Source organism: Hemitrygon akajei, chromosome 1 (assembly GCF_048418815.1).
Source record: "Hemitrygon akajei chromosome 1, sHemAka1.3, whole genome shotgun sequence".
In the NCBI taxonomy this organism is placed as follows: domain Eukaryota; kingdom Metazoa; phylum Chordata; class Chondrichthyes; order Myliobatiformes; family Dasyatidae; genus Hemitrygon; species Hemitrygon akajei.
In genome coordinates this window covers 210,669,169-210,688,889 of record NC_133124.1, presented here as the reverse complement: position 1 = coordinate 210,688,889, position 19,721 = coordinate 210,669,169, and the positions used below count along the sequence as shown (strand labels likewise).

At 43.5% G+C, this 19,721-nt stretch overlaps 1 protein-coding gene across 15 annotated transcripts in view; it reads left to right on the top strand.

Moving 5' to 3' along the window:
- Window positions 1-19,721, top strand: part of LOC140735009 (ankyrin-1-like) — a 454,172-nt gene that overhangs the window by 335,723 nt on the left and 98,728 nt on the right. For 8 of the 15 annotated variants that reach the window (XM_073059891.1, XM_073059868.1, XM_073059867.1 and 5 more), the window contains 7 exons: window positions 4,944-5,016; window positions 12,557-12,577; window positions 13,175-13,280; window positions 15,416-15,503; window positions 16,544-16,659; window positions 16,827-16,901; window positions 17,124-17,198. In XM_073059891.1, coding sequence (XP_072915992.1) covers window positions 4,944-5,016; window positions 12,557-12,577; window positions 13,175-13,280; window positions 15,416-15,503; window positions 16,544-16,659; window positions 16,827-16,901; window positions 17,124-17,198 — 554 coding nt within the window. The remainder of the gene's footprint in view (window positions 1-4,943; window positions 5,017-12,556; window positions 12,578-13,174; window positions 13,281-15,415; window positions 15,504-16,543; window positions 16,660-16,826; window positions 16,902-17,123; window positions 17,199-19,721) is intronic. The other 7 variants (XM_073059897.1, XM_073059872.1, XM_073059836.1 and 4 more) reach the window with 6 other exon arrangements.

The following is a 19,721-nucleotide window of genomic DNA, read 5'->3' as shown; positions in this document are numbered from 1 at the left end:
CCTGACCTGATGACAATTTGCAAAGACCAATTAACCTACCAGCTGCTGTGTCTTTGGACTGTGAGAGGAAACCGAAACACCCAGAGGAAACTCATTTTGGTCATAGGGAGATCGTGTAAACTCCTCACAGGCACCAATGGGAATTGAACCCAGGTCGCTGGTACTGTAAAGCGTTGCACTAATCACTATGCTTATCACTGACCAATGCTATAAAATTTGTAGTGAGAGTGAGGGGAGGGATGAGGAGAGAGAGAAAAGGGATAAGAGAAAGAGAGAGAGAGTTCTCTTCTGCTTTATAATCTGTATATGTCTTGGGTGGTGGGAGTCCTTCATGGTGGATGCCGCCTTCTTAAGGAATTGCCTTTTGAAGGTGTCCGCGATGATAGGGAGGCTAGTGCCCATGATGGAATCTAGCTGAGCCTACAACCCTCTATAGGTGATCCCAGACCACCTAACACCCAGGGAAGTACTGACTGTATGAAACCAGGCAGCCAGTTTAGGCATGACAAGGTCTCACAGACAGCAACATCTCAATGGCCTGATTAATTGCCAATGCTGACTGTGGGGCAAAATTTTATCTCATCACTGGGATTAACTTGCCTAACCAAATATCGCCATGGGATCCCCCAGACAAAGTAAATGGGACCTCATCTCTATCGACTTTTATTCTCGAATTATGTGCTCAAGTTGGTAGGCTTTGGAAAGGGGGTTTGAACCTCAAAATTTCTGGTTCCGGACTATGTGGATACCTCGTAAGCTTTTCAGCACAAGTACACACTAATAATTTCAGTTTTAATGAATAGTTAGAAAACAAGATCAAACGAGAAGAAAAGCACAAAAGTGAGAACCTTCAAAGTCATAAACAATCTTCAAAACATTCTCCAAGATTGTACTGTTGTTTCTAATTTGGAAGGACATTTTTATCTGGAGTGAGGAAGTTCTTTTTACCCAGTGAGTGGTGGGTTACTGAAATGCTCTGCCAAGGGTGATGGTGGAAGCAGAAGTGATAAGAGGCATGCGGACCTGCTGAGAATGGAGGGATATAGACTGTGCACAGGCAGATGGGCTTAGTTTAATTTGTCATCATGGTCAGTACAGATGTCGCTGGCTAAAGGGCCTGTTCCTATCCTTTGCTATTCCATGTTCTGAGTTAGCAAGATTGCAACAGTGACCTCCCTGCAAAAGTTCGTCATTTGCTGTGAAGATCTTCAGGACATCCAGAGATCATGTCCTTGCTTTCTTTTCTCAGGTGCCATGACGCTTTGTTAAAAGATGAGCAGGAATGTCCCGTCAATATTTGCCAAATTATCTGATCCTTCAATGTTACTGATAGGCAGCCCTACATATACAGCAGGTATATTGATGGTACAGCTCCAGACATATATGTACCATACAGTGTTTTAACTGATTCAGGTTCCCAGCAGAAATTAAGTCTACAGGAAGAGAGTTGCTGCATTTTTTATTGGTTAGGTCAAGATCCCTGTCCTAATTGTTGACCATCCTCAGATATTTCCTCTCACGGATTTACCATTAATTTTTTTGGAGTCAATGCGCAGTGATGTAGTGGTTAGCACAACGCTTTACAGTCCAGGCCACATGGGTTCAATTCCTGCCACTGCCTGTAAGGAGTTTTTTTACGTTTTCCTCCTGTGTGGGTTTCTTCCAAGTACTCTGGTTTCCTCCCACAGTCCAAAGATGTACCGGTTAGTAGGTTAATTGGTCATTGTAAATTGACCCATGATTAGGCTAGGATTAAATCAGGGCCAGAAGGTCCTTTTCTGCATTGTATCTCAATAAATAAATAAAAGAAAGCTGAACCTCTCGGGAGAAATGTTTAGACACAAAAATAAGAAGTGTGCCTTGGAGGGGCAGAGTAGGCAGACAAACTGAGCCCTGTAGTGCTGTATTTACTCTGGAAATTTTTATTCTGGTTACCATTCCGACTGTGATAAGTGGATTCTGTAGGGATCTATCTTGGAGCTCTGGCTATTTCCAGCTTACTATGATATGGATGAGAAACCAAGGGGTAAAGTATCCACACTTGCTGATGATACAAAGCCACTTGGCAGTTATGAAGAGGATCCAGAGGGTTTTCTGGTAGATATAGAACAGCAAGGGAAATAGCCAATCAAATATTATGATCTCTCATTGTCCTACATGTATTTTGCTTAAAAAGACACAATTTTTTTTCAATAATGGAAGATTGAAGGTGTTAGTTTTCAAAGGGACCTGAGGATATATGTGCTAGTGTCTGAAACTAAAATCGCAAGGAATTGGGATGCAAAATGGTATCATGGCCTTTGTAGTGAAAGGATTTAAGTGCAAGAGCTGTACAGCATACAAACAGGCCCTTCAGCCCAACTTATTTATGCCAACCAAGGTTCCTGAATTAAGCAACACACACAAAATGCTGCAGGAACTCAGCAGGCCAGGAGGCATCTATGGAAGAGTACAGTCGACTTTTTGGGCTGAGACATTTCATCCGGACCCTTTTTTTAATACTCTTTTCCATAGATGCTGCCTGGCCTGCTGAGTTTCCCCAGCATTTTGTGTGTGTTTCTTTGATTTCCTGCATCTGCAGATTTTCTCTTGTTCGTGATTCCTTCCTGAACTAGTCCTATTTGCCTTTGTTTGGCTCATATCCCTTCAACTCCTGTTCAAATGCCTTTTAAGCATCGTAATTACACCTGCCTCTTCCGCTTCCTCTGGCAAGTGAGATGTCTTGCTCTAGTTGTATGTTAATTCCATGAAACTACAGAACTGCACAAAAATCTTAGGCACATATAACAAGCACAGTACTGTATTTGCCAATGTGGAGTGGAGACTGAGTTTGTAAATCTGGAAGGAGCAATGGATGTTGGGAATGGTGAGGGTGAAGTGCTGAGGGACAGGTGGCAGAGAAGGTCTGCTAAGGGTGGGGGATGGCGCAGGTGCAGACACACCCAGCCCTCAGACACCAGGCTAGATTCCAAACAATTGGTTAATTGATCATTACAGAATGTCTCTGGTTCTTCCCACACCTTCCCCTCTCCCTTCCTCTTCTCCCAACCATGATTCTCCTTTCCCTACCCCCTTCCCACTCTCAGTCCACAATAGAGACCCATATCAGAATCAGATTTATCACCACTCACATATATCCTGAATGGTTTTTTTTTTGCTGCAGCAGTACAGTGCAATACATAAAATACTACAGTACTGTGCAAAGGTTTTAGGCACCCTGGCTATTGTAATGCCCTTGTTAAGATTTCTATTGCTATGCTGTAAGTATTTTGATTTAGCAGTTTCTGCAGAAGTAGCGTGTCCTGCTAGTAGTCGTCACTACCTCCTCCCATAGATGCTGTCTGGCCTGCTGAGTTCTGCCAGCATTTTGTGTTTTTATTTATTTCCAGCATCTGCAGATTCACTTGTGTTGTCCTGCTAGTAGAATGTTTTGGTTTCGGCTAAAGATAAGAAGCCCTGCTGTTCAACTTAGGAATGTTGTGTCAGCCAATCAGGATGGTTGGATCTGGAGAAAGTTCCAGTGAGAGCAGGACAGAGGGAGTTTTGTGATGGACAGTAGTCCTGTTTGAGGTCCTTTGGTGGGATCTGTGGAGCGAGACAGAAGGAAAAATGCCGCAGAATGCCTTTGGAAGGAGAGTCCCCATTGCAAGAAGTGCTTTGTGCAGATGAATGGCTCCAAGGAGGAAGGAAAAAACTCATAAGAAGGAGTGCCGGTTTGCTTGAGATGGTCTTCAAGTGGAGTTTGAAAATGTGGTGGGTGTTTTTACATAGACTGGTGATTTATTATATGAGTAAGAGATACATACCCACGAATAGCCAGCTTTGGAAGAGGTGAGCACCAACAGTTATGTGCATTTTGGACTGGTCTAACGGTAATAAGCCCTTTTGTTTTCTTTTCTTTTATTTTTCCTATTAACTGTTTGATGGAGCTGAAATTAGTAAATATACTTTCTTTGTTATTTTTATACGGTGTACCTTCTGTTATTTTTTGCCAAGCGATTATTGTGTATGGGCAGTATTTATACAGTATTCACTCAAATTGAGGTTTCTTTAATTGAAACATCACAACATTTCTGTTTGGTTGATGCCCAAATCATTCCAATCATAGAAGTATATCGTTTATGAAGGGTGGCATTCTCACCACTGAGTCACGTGGCCAGTCAGCTATCAAGCCAAGTTTACATACGAGCCCAGTGAGAGTGTTCCAATATATATATATATCTGTCTAAGACTTTAGCACAGTACTGTACATCTGGAATATTCTGTATGGGTCCAGTTGCCCAACTTAGGGAAGGGTACTCTTGTGAAGGATGAAAGTGAAGTTCACCAAATCGATTCCTCTTATAGTTGGTTGGTCAGACAAGGTGAGATTAGGCAAACTCATTTCAGGAAATGAGAAATTACCTCATTAAACATACAAAATTCTTACAGGCTTCTTCCTTCTTCTTCCTTGAGTTTTTACGGCAGTTGGCATCCACACTGTTGCGTACAAGCTTTGGATGCAAGAGTAAGATTTTCCCTGGCTGGAGTACCTATAACCAGAGGTCACAATCTCATAATAAGGGGTTGTCCATTCAGGACTGTTGTAAGAAACAGGCAGAGGTGCTGAATCTTTGGAATTTGCTAACCAGGAAAACTTTGGTGGCTCAGTTGGCAAGATAGAAAATGACTTACACAGAAACAATCGAGGAATCTGGATTACAGCAGGGAAATGGCATCAGGCTAACAGATAAGGATAAGATCTTACAGAATGGTGAACAGGGAGTGGGAATCCATTGGTCTTCTAGTCTTCATACTCTTTAGTGCCTGTTAGGTCATTCAAAGTGATCTGCATTCCACTCTGGGAGACCTTTTAGAGGTGTTGCTGGAGGTACAGTGGAAAGGAAGTGTTCATTGTCAATACTAATAAATCCACTGTAATTAACACCTCTCTTTCCCCACAGACTGTCACTGAAAAGCACCGGCTGAGTTTTCCCGAAACAGTTGATGAAACCTTGGATGTATCGGAGGATGAAGGTGAGTGACAGACTCGGGTGAGGACCTCGTATTGACCTATCAACTTGTTCTTATGGGTATCGAAGGAGATTAAATCTGCTCCTTTAAACACAACGTCACACGCTGATATGTTTACAAAGAGTCATTCCTTTTTAAAATCAGGATCATAAGCCATGAGGTATTTTAATTCCTCAGGTGAACTCTGTGTGTTATACTGGAAGGCGTAACAGTTAGTGTAACATATTACAGCATCAGCTGTAAGTCCCCACTGCTGTCTGTATGGAGTTTGCACGTTCTCCCCATGACTCCAGGCGCTCTAGTTTCCTTCGCGATGCCGTTTGTGAGATTTGTTTGTTTTTTTTGCACAGGGGAGTTAATCATTGTGTTACTGTATGTGAGGATTTTTTTTTTTGCACGGGGGAGTTGATGATCGTGTTGCTGTATGCAAGATTTGTTTTTGTGCCGGGGTGGGGTATTGATGTTTTTCTTTGAATGACTTCCATGGTTTTGTTTGTTTCATGGTTATCTGGAGAAGATGAATCTCAGAGTTGTATACTGCATGCATACTTTGATAATAAATGGACCTTTGAACCTTTGAACATTCTAAAGACGGACAAGTCAGAGCTAGTAAGTTGTGGACATGTTAGCACTAGAAGCATGGTGACAATTGTGGGCTGCAACCAACACATCTTCGGACTGTGTTGGTCACAAAACAGTACATCTCACTGTATGGTCTGATATTCCAACGTACACGCGACAAGTAAAGATAATCTAATCTTTATCTTATAGATCTTATTTTTATCAGGGAATCAACAAAATCCCTCCCAGAACCTGTCAATCACATTTTTTGTTGATATAAAATTAATGTTTGAATATGACTGTATATCAACAGCCTGAAATAACAATTTATAGTTTTATGATGTATTTAAGAATTATTGAAAATTATTTCCATAGTTAATTATTATTAATTATTGAGAATTATTTCACAGTGAGAAGGCAGGAAATGCAGAAGAGCTAGTTAAAACTCAGATAAAAAGCTGAACTTATTTCAAAGTTCAAAGTAAATTTATTATCTCTGTACATATATGCTACTATATGCAACCTCTGAGATTCGTTCTTTTGCAGGCATACTCAGAAAAGCCAAGAACCATAATAGAATAAGAAAGGACCACTCCCAAGAGGGCGGACAATCAACCGATGTGCAAAAGACAACAAACTGCACAAATACAAAAGAGAATATAATAAATATAAGCAATAAATATTGAGAACGTGAGATGAAGAGCCCTTGAAAGTGTGTCCATAGGTTGCAGGAACAGTTCAGTAATGGGGCAAGTGAAGTTGAAAGAAGTTATCCCCTCTGGTTCAAGAGACTGATGGTTGAGGGGTAATGACCGTTTCTGAACCTGGTGGTGTGAGTTCCGAGGCTCCTGGACCTTCCTCCTCACGGCAGAAGCGAGAAGAGAGCATGACCTGGGTGTTGGGGGCCCCTGATGATGGATGCTGCTTTCCTGTGACAGTGCTTCGTGTAGATGTGCTCAGTGGAGGCAAGGACTTTACCCGTGATGGACTGGGCCGTATATCTTGTTCCACAGAGTTGGAGTAAGAGAGTTGAAGATTCAACCAGAGTTAGTGAGTCCATCACAGGGAAAAAAAAAGCTCAAAAGATCAGAACTGTTTAGGCCTGCAGAGGTCCTGCGGAGAGTGTGTAAAGACTTGAAGGATATTCAGTGCTAGTTGCACTTGCAAGGTTCATTGATTCTCACTTTAGGGAAGCACCCTGTATGCAGCAGGAAGGTTTCAGTTTTACCCCCAGTAGTAACCGGGGAAGCGGTCAATATTTCAGACTAATCGTCGTACACAGAAGAAATTTGTACAGGAGTATGCAACAACCTGGCAATATGTTAGGCGGTCACAGTAGCTGAGAAACATCCACTGCGCCCACACAGACAAAGGTGGCCAGCCATACCTCTCATCTTCTGCCTCTCTCTGTCTCTGCTGCCAGACACTGAGCCTTCCCTCTTCATGGCAAACAGCTCTCTGTCTCAATAACTATTGAATTGTTAACGTCATTACAGCTCTGCAATGTGGCAGTATAATTTTGCTTGTGGATTACTAGCTGTGGAGATGTTTACATGTCATGATTGAAGGCAGTTTATCACTGTCAGGGGATCTCCAGCCTGGGCTGAGACAGGTGTGTTCTGAAAGCAGCTCATCTGACAGACCACACTAAAACAGTTTAACATGATGTCATATAAACACGGAAGTTCAAGATAAATTCAAAGTAAATTTATTATCAAAGTACATCTATGTCACCTTATACCTGAGATTCATTTTCTTGCGGGCGTCACAGTAAAGTCAATGAGAACAGCAATCCACGGCAGGGAGTGCGTTAGAGAACTGCATTTTAATTCGGGCGGCGATCCAGGTTTCAAAGGCAGAGTTTCACAGTAGTTTCTCTGAGTCGAAGAGCGACCAATCAGCAAGAGGCAGTGCATAAAAAAAGCTGCCTTTCAGTCAAGTCCACGTTCAAGATTTAAAAGCAGAGCTTTGCACCGGTTTTCTCTGAGTTGGATAATCCACGACAGGGAGTGCATTGGAGAGCTACCTTTTAATCGGGATGGCTGTCGCGATTTTAAAGGCAGTTTCGCGGCAGTTTATGAAAAAGAGCTCTGACCAGCGACCAATTGGGGTTTGGGATTTAAGGAAGACAGTGGCAAGCACAGCATTTATTGTCTGAGTGGACAGAGGCAGAGTATCTTGAGCCTTTAGCTCTTCAAGAGTCAGAGAAAGCAAAAGAAAAGCTCTAGGTTAAGTTTTCTTTTCCTTCCCTTCTTTAATCTGCTCCACTGGGACAGTCGAGGTGCCAGGCAGGATAGTTGAATGCTCCTCTTGCAGGATGCGGGAAGGCAGAGAGACACCCAGTGTCCCTGATGACTACAACTGTGAGCAGTGCATCCAGCTGCAGCTTCTAACAATCTGCATTAGGGAGTTGGAGCTGGAACTGGGTGAACTCCGGATCATTCGGAAGGCTCAAAGGGCGATAGAGAGGTAGTTACACCCAAGGTGCAAGACACAGGAAACTGGGTGACAATCAGGAAGGGGTAAGAGATTAAGGAGCCAGTGCAGATTACCCCTGTGGCCATTCTCGCCCCCCCCCCCAACAACAACAGGTACATTGCTTTGGAAACTGTTGGGGAGCTTGACCTAACAGAGGAAAGTCACAACGGTCAGATCCCAGGCACTGAGCCTTCTTCTGTTACTCAGAAGGGAAGGAGGGAGAAAAGGCATGTTGTGGTGATAGGGAATTCGTTAGCTAGGGGAATGGACAAGAGATTTTGTGGGTGAGAACAAGATTCCTGGATGATATGTTGCTTTCCGGATGTCAGGCTCCAGGGCATCTCAGGTCAAGTCTTCAGCATTCGTAACTCAGAGGGTGAACAGCCAGAAATCATGGTCCATATAGGTACCAATGACTTGGGAAGGAAGAGTGATGAGGTTCTGCATTGAGAGTTCAGGAAGTTAGGTGCTAAGGTAAAGGGCAGGACCTCCAGGGCTGTGATCTCAAGATCGCTAACTGCACCACGTGCTATTGAGGCCAGAACTAGGAAGATTATATAGTTTAATATGTGGCTAGGGAGTTGGTGTAGGAGGGAGGGCATAAGAGTTTTGGATCATTGAGCTCTCTTCCAGGGAATGTGGGACCCGTACAGAAGGGATAGTTTGCACCTGAAATGGAGAGGGACTAATATCATAGCAGGAAGACAGCTTGGTGGGGTTTAAACTAGAGTTGCAAGGGGATGGGAACCAGAGTACCAGGACAATTAATGGCGAGTTTCTGGAGGCAGATGTTGGTAAGACCTCAGACAAAGTCAGGAATCAAAAGGTTGAGCATGTCGCGACTAGTGTCCTGAGCTGCATATATTTCAATGCAAGAAGTATCGTAGGAAAGACAGGTCATACTGCTGAAGATGAGGAGCTGGTTTACAAACAGAGGTAATGTATAGTGAAGAGAGGCTGATGAAAGGGCAAAATTACAGTCAACAGGATGAGTTGCAATGTAAAAGGTGGACAAAATCAAAAAGGGTAAATACAGGACCGAAGGTCTTATATTTGAATGTGGACAGTATATGGAAAAGGCAGGAAGGCAGAGGGGGCAGCATTGCCCTGTTGGTAAAAAATGAAATCAAATCATTTGAAAAAGGTGACAGGGGTCATTAGGTGTTGAATCTTTATGGATAGAGCTGAGGAACTGCAAGGGAATAAAGACCCTGATAGGAGTTGTGAACTCCACAACAGAAAATTCCAAAACTATTGTGATCTACAAATTACAAAGGCAGATAGAAAATGCATGCCAAAAGGGCAGTGTTACAATAGTCATGGGGGATTTCAACTGGGAGATTGGGAAAAGCGGGCTGGTGTTAGATTCCAAAAGGGGGAATTTCTAGGACGCCTACGAGGTGGCTTTTCAGAGCAGCTTGTGGTTAAGACCACTGGGATCAGCTGCTCTGGATTGGCATTTGTGCACGGAACCAAAGTTGATGGGAGAGTTTAAAGTAAAAGAACCCTGAGGGGCAAGTGATCATAATATGATCAAATTCATCCTGAAATTTGAGAAGGAGAAGCTAAAGTCAGGTGTATCAGCATTACAGTGGAGTAAAGGGAATTATAGAGGCATGAGAGAGGAGCTGGCCAGAATTCAATGGAAGAGAACAGTAGCATGAATGACAGCAGAGCAGCAATGTCTGGAATTTCTGGAAGCAATTCAGAAGACACAGGATATATAACATCCCAAAGAGGGAGAAGTATTCTAAAGGAAAGATAACAAAACTGTGGCTTATAAGAGAAATCAAAGCCAGCATAAAAGCCAAAGAGAGGACATATAATAGAGCAAAAATGAATGGAAAGTCAGAGAATTGAGAAGCTTTTAAGAACCAACAGAAGGGCACTAAAAAGTGATTAAGAAGATAAAGATAGCAAACCACCTAGGAATGTTTTTATTGTTCTATACAATATAAACATGATGTGAAACTGATTAATCCATAAAATGTGAACCTTGTTGGCAAAGGCAGTACTTACCTAATCGTTTGTTTGTTATGTACCATGTCATATGACGTGGGTGATCACGGTCTTTCCATGACCATGATTATTCTTGGCAAATTTTTCCACAGAAGTGGCTTGCCATTGCATTCTTCTGGGCAGTGTCTTTACAAGACAGGTGACCCCAGCCATTATCAATACTCTTCAGAGATTGTGTGCCTGGCATCAGTGGTCGCATAACCAGGACTTGTGATATGCACCAGCTGCTCATACGACCATCCACCACCTGCTCCCATGGCTTCACGTGACTCTGATCAGGGTTGGGGGTGGGGATGCTAAGTAGATGCTACACCTTGCCCAAGGGTGACCTGCAGGCTAATGGAGGGAAGGAGCACCTTAAACCTTCTTTGGGAGAGACACATCTCCACCCCACCACCCAATTTACCTCGTACATTACCCAATTGTTCTTGAGCTGATGCTGATGAACAGAGAATTAAGATGGTCAATTGAGGAGAAGGTTAAGATATGGATATGGCTACAGATTTGGAGTCAGCTGCAGGATAGACTGGGTTAGAGTAGATTTCCCTCCCTGGAAGATATGAAAAGTTTTGTATGATAATTCATCATTGTTGTTTGTTTTAACTCTTGATTCCATATTTACTTAATTACCTGAATTTGAACTGCCGAGTACTATGGTGGGAAATGAACAACCTGCTCAGAGCATTGATTTGCTGGAAAGAGAGGATTACTTCATAAGGAGTGGGTATGACTGGCCTGTACTCACTAACATTCGAGTCATAGAATCATGAAGCACTATAGGACAGAAACAGGCCCTTCGGCCCACCTAGCTTATGCCTAGCTCTTTATCTGCCTAGTCCCATCTAGGAAGAATGAGAAATCATTGCTCTGAAATTAAAGAGATTCTGAAAGGGATTGAAAGTTCGGAGGCCTTTTCTTCCAAGTTAAGGATATTGAATGAGAAAATTTTGTCACAAGATGAGGGGCCATTTGTTTTGGAATGGGATGAGGAGAAGTTTAAGTAGACTAACTAGACAATTTAATCGATTAAATTTCCACTTGTGTGTAGATGAGTGGTGGAATCTGAGGGGAGAATGAAATGAGATTAACGTCGTGGGTCCTGATGGTTGGTATGATCTTGTTGGGGTGAAGGATCTGTCTCTTTGCTGCACTGTCAGCCTTTGGAATTCTCTCCCATGGAGGGATGGGTTTCCCCTTGCATTGTGACACACTCAAGGCGGGGATCAGTCGATTTTAATTTGAAGGGGTCTTGGCATATAGGTATTGAGTGGCGAAGGATCAGCCAAGATTTTGTGGGATATTGGGGCAACTGCAAAGGGATTTCTGCATTTGCTTCTTGTTTATTCCATGTCAGTAGACTTTTGGTGTAGGACCCTGAGCTTATGGCATTTGGTCACAGGGATGAATTCAGCAGCCACCTCTCCCATTTGCCAGCAGCGTGGGTAGGCACTTATTGACCAGACCTAACGCAAGACAAAACATAAAGACAATAGACTCTGCAGATGGTACAAACCCAGAACAAACCACACAAAATGCTGGAGGAACCCTTGCATAGGGAGAGGAATAAGCATTTGACATTTCGGGCTGAGATCCTTCATCGGGACTGGCATGAAGGGTCTTGGCCTGCAACACTGACTGCGTATTCCTCTCCATAGATGCTGCCTGACCTGCTGAGTTCCCCCAGTATTTTGAGTCTTTTGCGCTGACACAAGACAACGTGTAATGAGCACAACGTGTAAACAGCAGCGATGATTCTGGATAACTGAGACTGACTGAGCTCTGGAGATGTCCCCAAAACCCATGCAATGCACCTCTTTGACAAGATGTTTGTACTCGGGGCTTCGGATTAATCCAATCAGTGGCCACTTTATTAGAACACAGGGGCGCAAACCGGTGTGGCTTCGGCCGCTGTAGCCCATTCACTTCAAGGTTTGATGTGTTGTCTGCTCAGAGATGCTCTTCTGCATACCACTGTTGTAATGTGCTATTGTCACCTTCCTGTCAGCTTGAACCAGTCTGGCCATTCTCCTCTGACCCCTCTCATTAACAAGGTGTTTTCACCCACAGAACTGCCACTCACTGGATGTTTTTTTTTGTTTCTCACACCATTCTCTGTAAACTCTAGAGACTCTAGAGCATGAAAAACCCAGGAGATCAGCAGTTTCTGAGATACTCAAACCACCCTGTCTGGCACCAACAAATATTTCACGATCAAAGTTACTTAGATCACATTACTCCTTCATTCTGAACAGCAATTCAACCTTTTGATCATGTCTATGTGCTTTTATGCATTGAGCTGATGACGCATGATTGGCTAATTAGATGTTTGCATTAATGAACAGACATACCTAATAACGTGGCCTCTGAGTGTATATTGCTCCTCTTACAGTGTCATAAAGAAGGTACTAATTTGGAAATGAATAGCTGACGGGGTTGTGAGTGCTCTGACTGCTGTGGTCTTAATGTCACTTCTCTTGCTTTCTAGGCAACCCCCACACTGTCCTAGGTAGGAGCCTGCTTTCTGCTTCGAGTACCTGTCACAGTGGCCAGTGTTGACCTTGCTGAGGCAGAATCCCATTCCAGGCATTCTCATGCTGCAGAACATTGAAGCAACATGAAACTGAACTCATCTGCATTCCTCTCCATTCCATCTCTCTGCTGTGCTTACGCCACCTGTCGATTTTACCTCAGCTTGGCCTCATAATGTGCTGTTACCATTCCGGCTTTGGGAAGTGGCGGGGTGGGGGGGGGGGGGGTGGGGGAGGAAGATTTAGCTCTTTACTGAAATAGTTTTGGAGAAATTTCCAGGATTTTGGATTCAGAGAGGTTTAGGTCTAAAACAGCCAATGCTCATCTCCACTCAGACATATTATTAATCTCTGATCGGTTGGAGAGGAGAAAATGGGTCTCTTGCTATTGGCTGATGTGTTGCCTTGGTTGTGCATTGATATGGTTTATGGGATGCTATGTAGACAATGGCGTAGGCAGCGAACTGCTCAGCAGGTCAAATGAGGCATGGATAGGTCCGAGGAGGGAAAGGATTGCGACACGTGCAGTACTTGCGGTACATGTTTGGTGATTTCTCAACCTCTTTGATTGACAGGAGAAGATGTCCTTGGAGTAGATGCAAACAAGTACCTGAAACAGGATGACTCGAAAGAGCCAGAAGATGACTACTTATCTGCAAAGAAGACATCTGATTTTGATATGTAAGGATCATTGGGGTGGAAACACTTTTTCTGCCGCATACCTTGATTATGTATTGTAAAGATATGTATGCAATGAACATACAACAGAGGATGAATTCCTACACCATTGTTTATGTGCAAACAAGTGTTGAAGTCCATTAGTTGGGGACTGGAAATTGCTTGGTACCATAACATCACAATGATATCCCAGTAGATCAACAGAGCCAGAAGTAGTGAAATTACCCCCACACTCCAGTAATGGTTGAAGGGTCACATGTTGCCACTTACCTTCCAGATCATTTATTATCAAAGTACATATACGTCACCATATACAACCCTGAGATTCATTTTCCTGTGGGCATACTCAGCAAATCTATAGAATAGTAACTGTAACAGGATCAATGAAAAATCAAGTAGAGTGCATAAGACAACAAACTTTGCAAATGCAAGTATAAATAACTAGCAATAAATAACAAGAACATGAGATGAAGAGTCCTTGAGACCGAGTCCATTGGTTGTGGAAACATTTCAGTGATGGGGACCTGAAGTGAAGCTGAGTGACAACAATCCCTTATTGTTCAAGAGCCTGATGGCTGAGGGGTAGCAACTGTTCCTGAAATTGGTGGTGTGAGTCCTCTTTCCATACTCAACCTAAAAAACCGGTTTAGGTTGAAATAATAGAGGAAAATTTAAACAGAGGTGTTGCAAGTGTATCCTTTTTCTCCATTAGACATATTGTCACGCCGTATTCTCCATTATTCACTGTGGAAAGAGCATAAGAACATAAGAAATAGGAGGAGTAGTAGGTCATCTGGCCTGTCGAGCCTGCTCTGCCATTCAATAAGCTCATGGCTGATCTGGCCATGGACCCATCTCCCCGTGCCTGCCTTTTCCCCATAAACCTTAATTCCCCTATTATGCAAAAGTCTATCCAACCTTGTCTTAAATATATTTACTGAGGTAGCCTCCACTGCTTCATTGGGCAGAGAATTCCACAGATTATTTGGGCAGATAATTCCACAGAGAAACCCATGAATTTATTATCTAAGTAAACATATGCCACCTTATACTACCTTGTGTTTCATTGTCTTGCAGACATTTTCAGAAAAGTAAAGAAACAATAGAATTTAGGAAAACTATACATGAACAAAGACTGGCAAACAACCAATGTACAAAAGAAGACAAATTGTGCAGATAGATAGATGGATGAATGATACTGAGAACATGAGTTGTAGAGTCCTTGAAAATGAGTCTGTAGGTTGTAGAATTAGTTCAGAGTTGAGGTTAGTGAAGTTATCCATGCTGGTTCAGGAGCCTGATGGTTGTAGAGCAATAACCATTTTTCTACCTGGTGGTGTGGGACTTAAGCCTTCTGTAACTCCTGTCTGATGGTAGTAGTAAGAAGAGTACATGGCTTGGATGCTGGGACCATAAGACCATAAGATATAGGAGAAGAATTAGGTCCATTTGGTCCGTCAAGTCTGCTCTGCCATTTCATCATGGCTGATCCATTTTCTCTCTCAGCCGCAATCTCCTGCCTTCTCCTTGTATCCTTTTATGCCTTGACAAATCAAGAATCCATCAACCTCTGCCTTAAATATACTCAATGAATTGGCTTCCACAGCCACCTGTGGGAACGAATTCCACAGATTCACCACTTTCTGGCTAAAGAAATTCCTCCTTATTTCCATTCTGAGGCTGTGTCCTCTGATCTTAGACTTCCGCACCACAGGAAACATCCTCTCCACATCCACTTTATCGAGGCCTTTCAAAGTTCGATAGGTTTCAATGAGGTCACCCCTCATGCTTCAGAATCCCAGTGAGAACATGCCCAGAGCCATCAAGCGCTTCTTATATGACAAACCATTCAATCCCGGAATCATTTTTGTGAACCTCCTTTGAACCCTCTCCAATGTCAGCATAATGAGATGGTGGGAATTCAGCCTGAACGTAACTGAGGAACCTTGGTAAATAGCCATGGTCAGACGTAGGACACAACCAGAGGTCCAAGGCAAGGAATGGTGTAGACCTGGTGCACTGAGTCTTGATTCCAATGGTGAAGGTATCAAGAAGAGAAAGTGCCTAGATGACCGTGTACCTGGAGAAACAAAAGAGAAATTGGGTGTGAGTTTCTTTGTGTTTGTCATTCCTTCCAGATCTTACTCTCCTGCTGTACACAGAATGTCATTTGCTGCGCCAGAAGTCATGGCTGCAAAGGATCAGATCACAGTTCAGGCGGAGCAGGTATGGATCTTTCCTCAGGCTTGTTTGTGGTGGGATTGGACTTCAGTAGCCATGACTGTAGAATGCAGGTTGTGATGCTTCAGTTATCCTCTTCTGCCCTCCTTTTTACTTTACACTTCTGACATTTTCTTCCAATTTCCATTCAGCAGAGGTGTCAATCCCAACACCTCTACAAGTGAACCCTATATAAATCGCAAGCTCAGATTGAAGATTAGCTTTAAAGATTCAAAAATCAAGTACATTTATTATCGATGTATTTAGTATATAACCCTGAGATTCATCTTCCCACAGACAGCCACAAAACAAAGAAACACCATCAAACCCATCCATGGTCTTCCATTTGTCTTCAATCCGAATAAGCTCTTCAAAATTTTTGCCTGTCCATTCCTTGCATGTAACTTATGAATGTTTTGTGGAGTCGATCATGACCTTTTTCTTCCATCAGTTTTTCCCAACACTGCAAGATTCTCGAGCTTCTCTTTTCTCCGTTCGTGTCCCTGAAACTCCAGCTGCTGTTTCCTGATTTATGATATCACCTCGCTCTTTATTCCAGCTTTTCACTACACTTCCTCATTTGTTACTCTTTCCTTCCACAATATTTTCATCATTCTTCTCAGAAAATACATTTCTGAAGCTTTGAGTCTTTCCTTGTTCCTTCCAAGTTCAAAGTTGAAAGGTTTAAAGGTTCATCTTAACATCAGAGAATGTATACTGTATACAACCTGAAGCTCCTACTCTTCACAGACATTCACGAAACAAGGAAGTAATTCTGACATACACAGTTTAATGGTCAATATCTGTAACCGCTGGTGAATTCTGTATAAAAATGGTATTTCTTTGTTCAAACTTCAGAGTGGTGTAGTGACAGGGGTCATGCCTTTCTCCTTGTACCCGAGTAAAATAAAATATGATTGAGGAATTGGCGTGAGTTTTCAGAGTCCAGTTAGTCGTCGGTGACACCGGAATATAGCTTGCTTGTGCTCTGTGTGGAGTGAACTTGTCTCACCTGTGCTTCCCCTTTCCTTGTGTCCTGTGTGCAGCAGCAGGCTTCCATCTCCCTGACTAAGGACCTTGACGAGGATTCCTTCACTCCCAGCAGCCCGGCCACCGAGACGTCTGACAACATCAGCCCAATTGCCAGCCCCATCCACACAGGGTAAGTGGGCTCACATGGGGCGTTCGTTTGTAGCGTTAGATTACTGAGCTTCTCCCCAGTGTTTAAATACTGTACACGTCTTCTGCAGACTTACCTGGGAAGTGAGTCTGGGACAACTAGACTGGAGGTCACCTCACGCAGCCTCTCTCTCATTTTATCTCCATTAGTGAACTCAGCATTCCTGTTGCATCAATGTACGATAGCACGACCTCTATTGACAGTGCCACCATGGTCCATCATGGGTAAGTGGTACAGGTGAGGAGGCAGTCAGCCTCCCTCCACTCCCTCTCCTTCACTCTTGCCTTTTCCATCTTTCTCCTCCTCAGAGTACTCAAGGTTAAAATCAGCTCTTCAAACTCCCCAACATCCCCCCTCTCCCCTTCTTCAGGGGACGTAGAGTGCTCACCCCAGAGAAAATCCACATCTGGCAACTTCTCTCTGTCTGTCTTGTTCTTGTGTTTTAGTAGTGAATCCACCAGCAGTCCAGCTGTGGAGACATCCCCCTGTATCACACCTCATCCTAATCCTGTCAGGTCCAGGTAAGTGAGGACGTAAAATGCAGCCGGCTCGTTCTGAAGCTGGGCACCTTTGCAACAGCTCCTCTGCAGTCCAGCTTCCAGCTCTATCCACCCTGCCAGCAAGGCTGAGGCTATGTCAGCTGCACCCTGGGCCACAAAGCCCCCACAGACGGTCATATCAGTGCAGGAGCTGGAGTCGTGGGGGGTGGGGGGGGTGTGGGTGGTTGCAGTCAGAGTACTGGTGTTGGAATTGGTTTAATAACGTCACATATGCCAAGGAAAGTGAAAAGCTCATTTTACATACGGCTCATACAGATCAATTCAGTGCGCAGTCCATTGAAGTAGTACAAGGTAAAACAATAATAGAATAAGGTTACAGAGAAAGTGCATTGCAGGTAGGCATTAAGATGCAAGGTCGTAACAAGGCAGACTGTGCGGTCAAGAGTCCATCTCACTGGAATTAGGGAACCAATTAATAGTTTTGTAGCAGCGGAGTAGAAGCTGTCCTTGAGCCGGGCAGTTTTTTCTATCTTTCAGGCTTTTGTACCTTGTATATTGAAAGTCCTAGATAGAGTGGACATGGAGATGATGTTTCCTGTAGTGGAGGGGTCTAGGACCAGAGGGCACAGCCCCTGGAAACAGAGATGAGGCGGAATTCCTTGAGTCAGAGGATGGTGAGTCTGTGGAACGCGTTACCACAGACAGATGTGGAGGCCGAGTCATTCAAAATATTTAACGTGGAGGTTGATTGATTCTTGATTAGTAAGGATGTTGAAGATTACAGTGAGAAGGCAGGAGAATGGGGTTGAGAGGGACACAAAAATCAACCGTGATAGAATGGCAGAGCAAACTCGGCGGGCCGAAAGGCCTAATTCTGCTCCTATGTCTTATGGTCCAATGGGGCAACCAGAACTGCTCACAATTCTGGAGGTAGGAGGAAGATTAGGGTCGGGGTCAAACTGCACTCGTCCAAGGGCAGGAGGCAAACTTTCTGCCCTTGGTTCTGCTTCTGGGTCAGAGGGCAGATGGGGTTAGGGTTCAACTAGGCCCGGAGCAGACCAGGATCAGGCAAAGAGGGCTCAGGGTTTGGAGTCAATAGACAATAGATAATAGGTGCAGGAGTAGGCCATTCGGCCCTTTGAGCCTGCACCGCCATTCAATGTGATCATGGCTGATCATCCACAATTAGTACCCCGTTCCTGCCCTCTCCCCATATCCCTTGACTCCGCTATCTTTAAGAGCTCTATCTAATTCTTTCTTGAAAGCATCCAGAGAATTGGCCTCCACTGCCTTCTAAGGCAGAACATTCCATAGATCCACAACTCTCTGGGCGAAAAAGTTTTTCTTGAACTCTGTTCTAAATGGCCTACCCCTTATTCTTAAGCTGTGGCCTCTGGTTCTGGACTCCCCCAACATCGGAAACATGTTTCCTGCCTCTAGCGTGTCCAATCCCTTAATAATCTTATATGTTTCAATCAGATCCACTCTCATCCTTCTAAATTCCAGTGTATACAAGCCCAGTCACTCCAATCTTTCAACATATGACAGTCCCGCCATCCTGGGAATCAACCTCGTGAACCTACGCTGCACTCTCTCAATAGCAAGAATGTCCTTCCTTAAATTTGGAGACCAAAACTGAACACAATATTCCAGGTGTGGTCTCACCAGGGCCCTGTACAACTGCAGAAGGACCTCTTTGCTCCTATACTCAACTCCCCTTGTTATGAAGGCCAACATGCCATTAGTTTTCTTCATTGCCTGCTGTACCTGCATGCTTACTTTCAGTGGCTGATGAACAAGGACACCTAGATCTCGTTGTATTTCCCAGAGTCACAGAGTAAACTCTGGCCAGAGATCCAAGGGCAGATAGAGCTCAGACACCAGGGTAAAATTAGCATCAAGGATCACTGTTGTGGCTTCTTTTATTGGCAGTAGCTGTGAATGCAAATTCCAAGATTATGTCACTTCCCCCATCGATGTCAAATTAGATTTTGTTTAGTCTGATAGATTCGCTCATCTGTAGTGAATTCATTCCAAAGTTATGTCACCCCTATCAATGTCAGAGGAGTTTGTGTTTAGTCTGAAGGATTAACTCATCTGTGGGGAATTAACTTGTGATTAGTTAATTAGTCTAATAGTTTAATCAATCAATATCAGGTGACATTGTGATTGATTACTTAGTCTCATACTCTAGCCCATCACTCTTTTATCTGTACATTTAATACTGCAGACTAAAAGATTAAATTGCAAAGAGCAGTCTTACGTTGGCCTGAATGAAAAGGATTAAGGGATAATCCAGTAGATATGATTAAAGTAGACTGTGAGAAACTATTTCATTAATCAGGCAACTGTATTAAATATCTTAAAATGTAAAGGCGTAAAAAGCATAGGCTTATGTTGAAGGGAAACAGTTTGAAGAAGATGTGTGTGGAAGTTATGACAACTTGTTAACTGCCCTTTATGTCACTGATGTTTAGGGCAGAAATGAAGGTCCCCTGTCTGTCCTCGGTTGTCTTCTCCATTGTGCCTCAGCTATGGTTCATT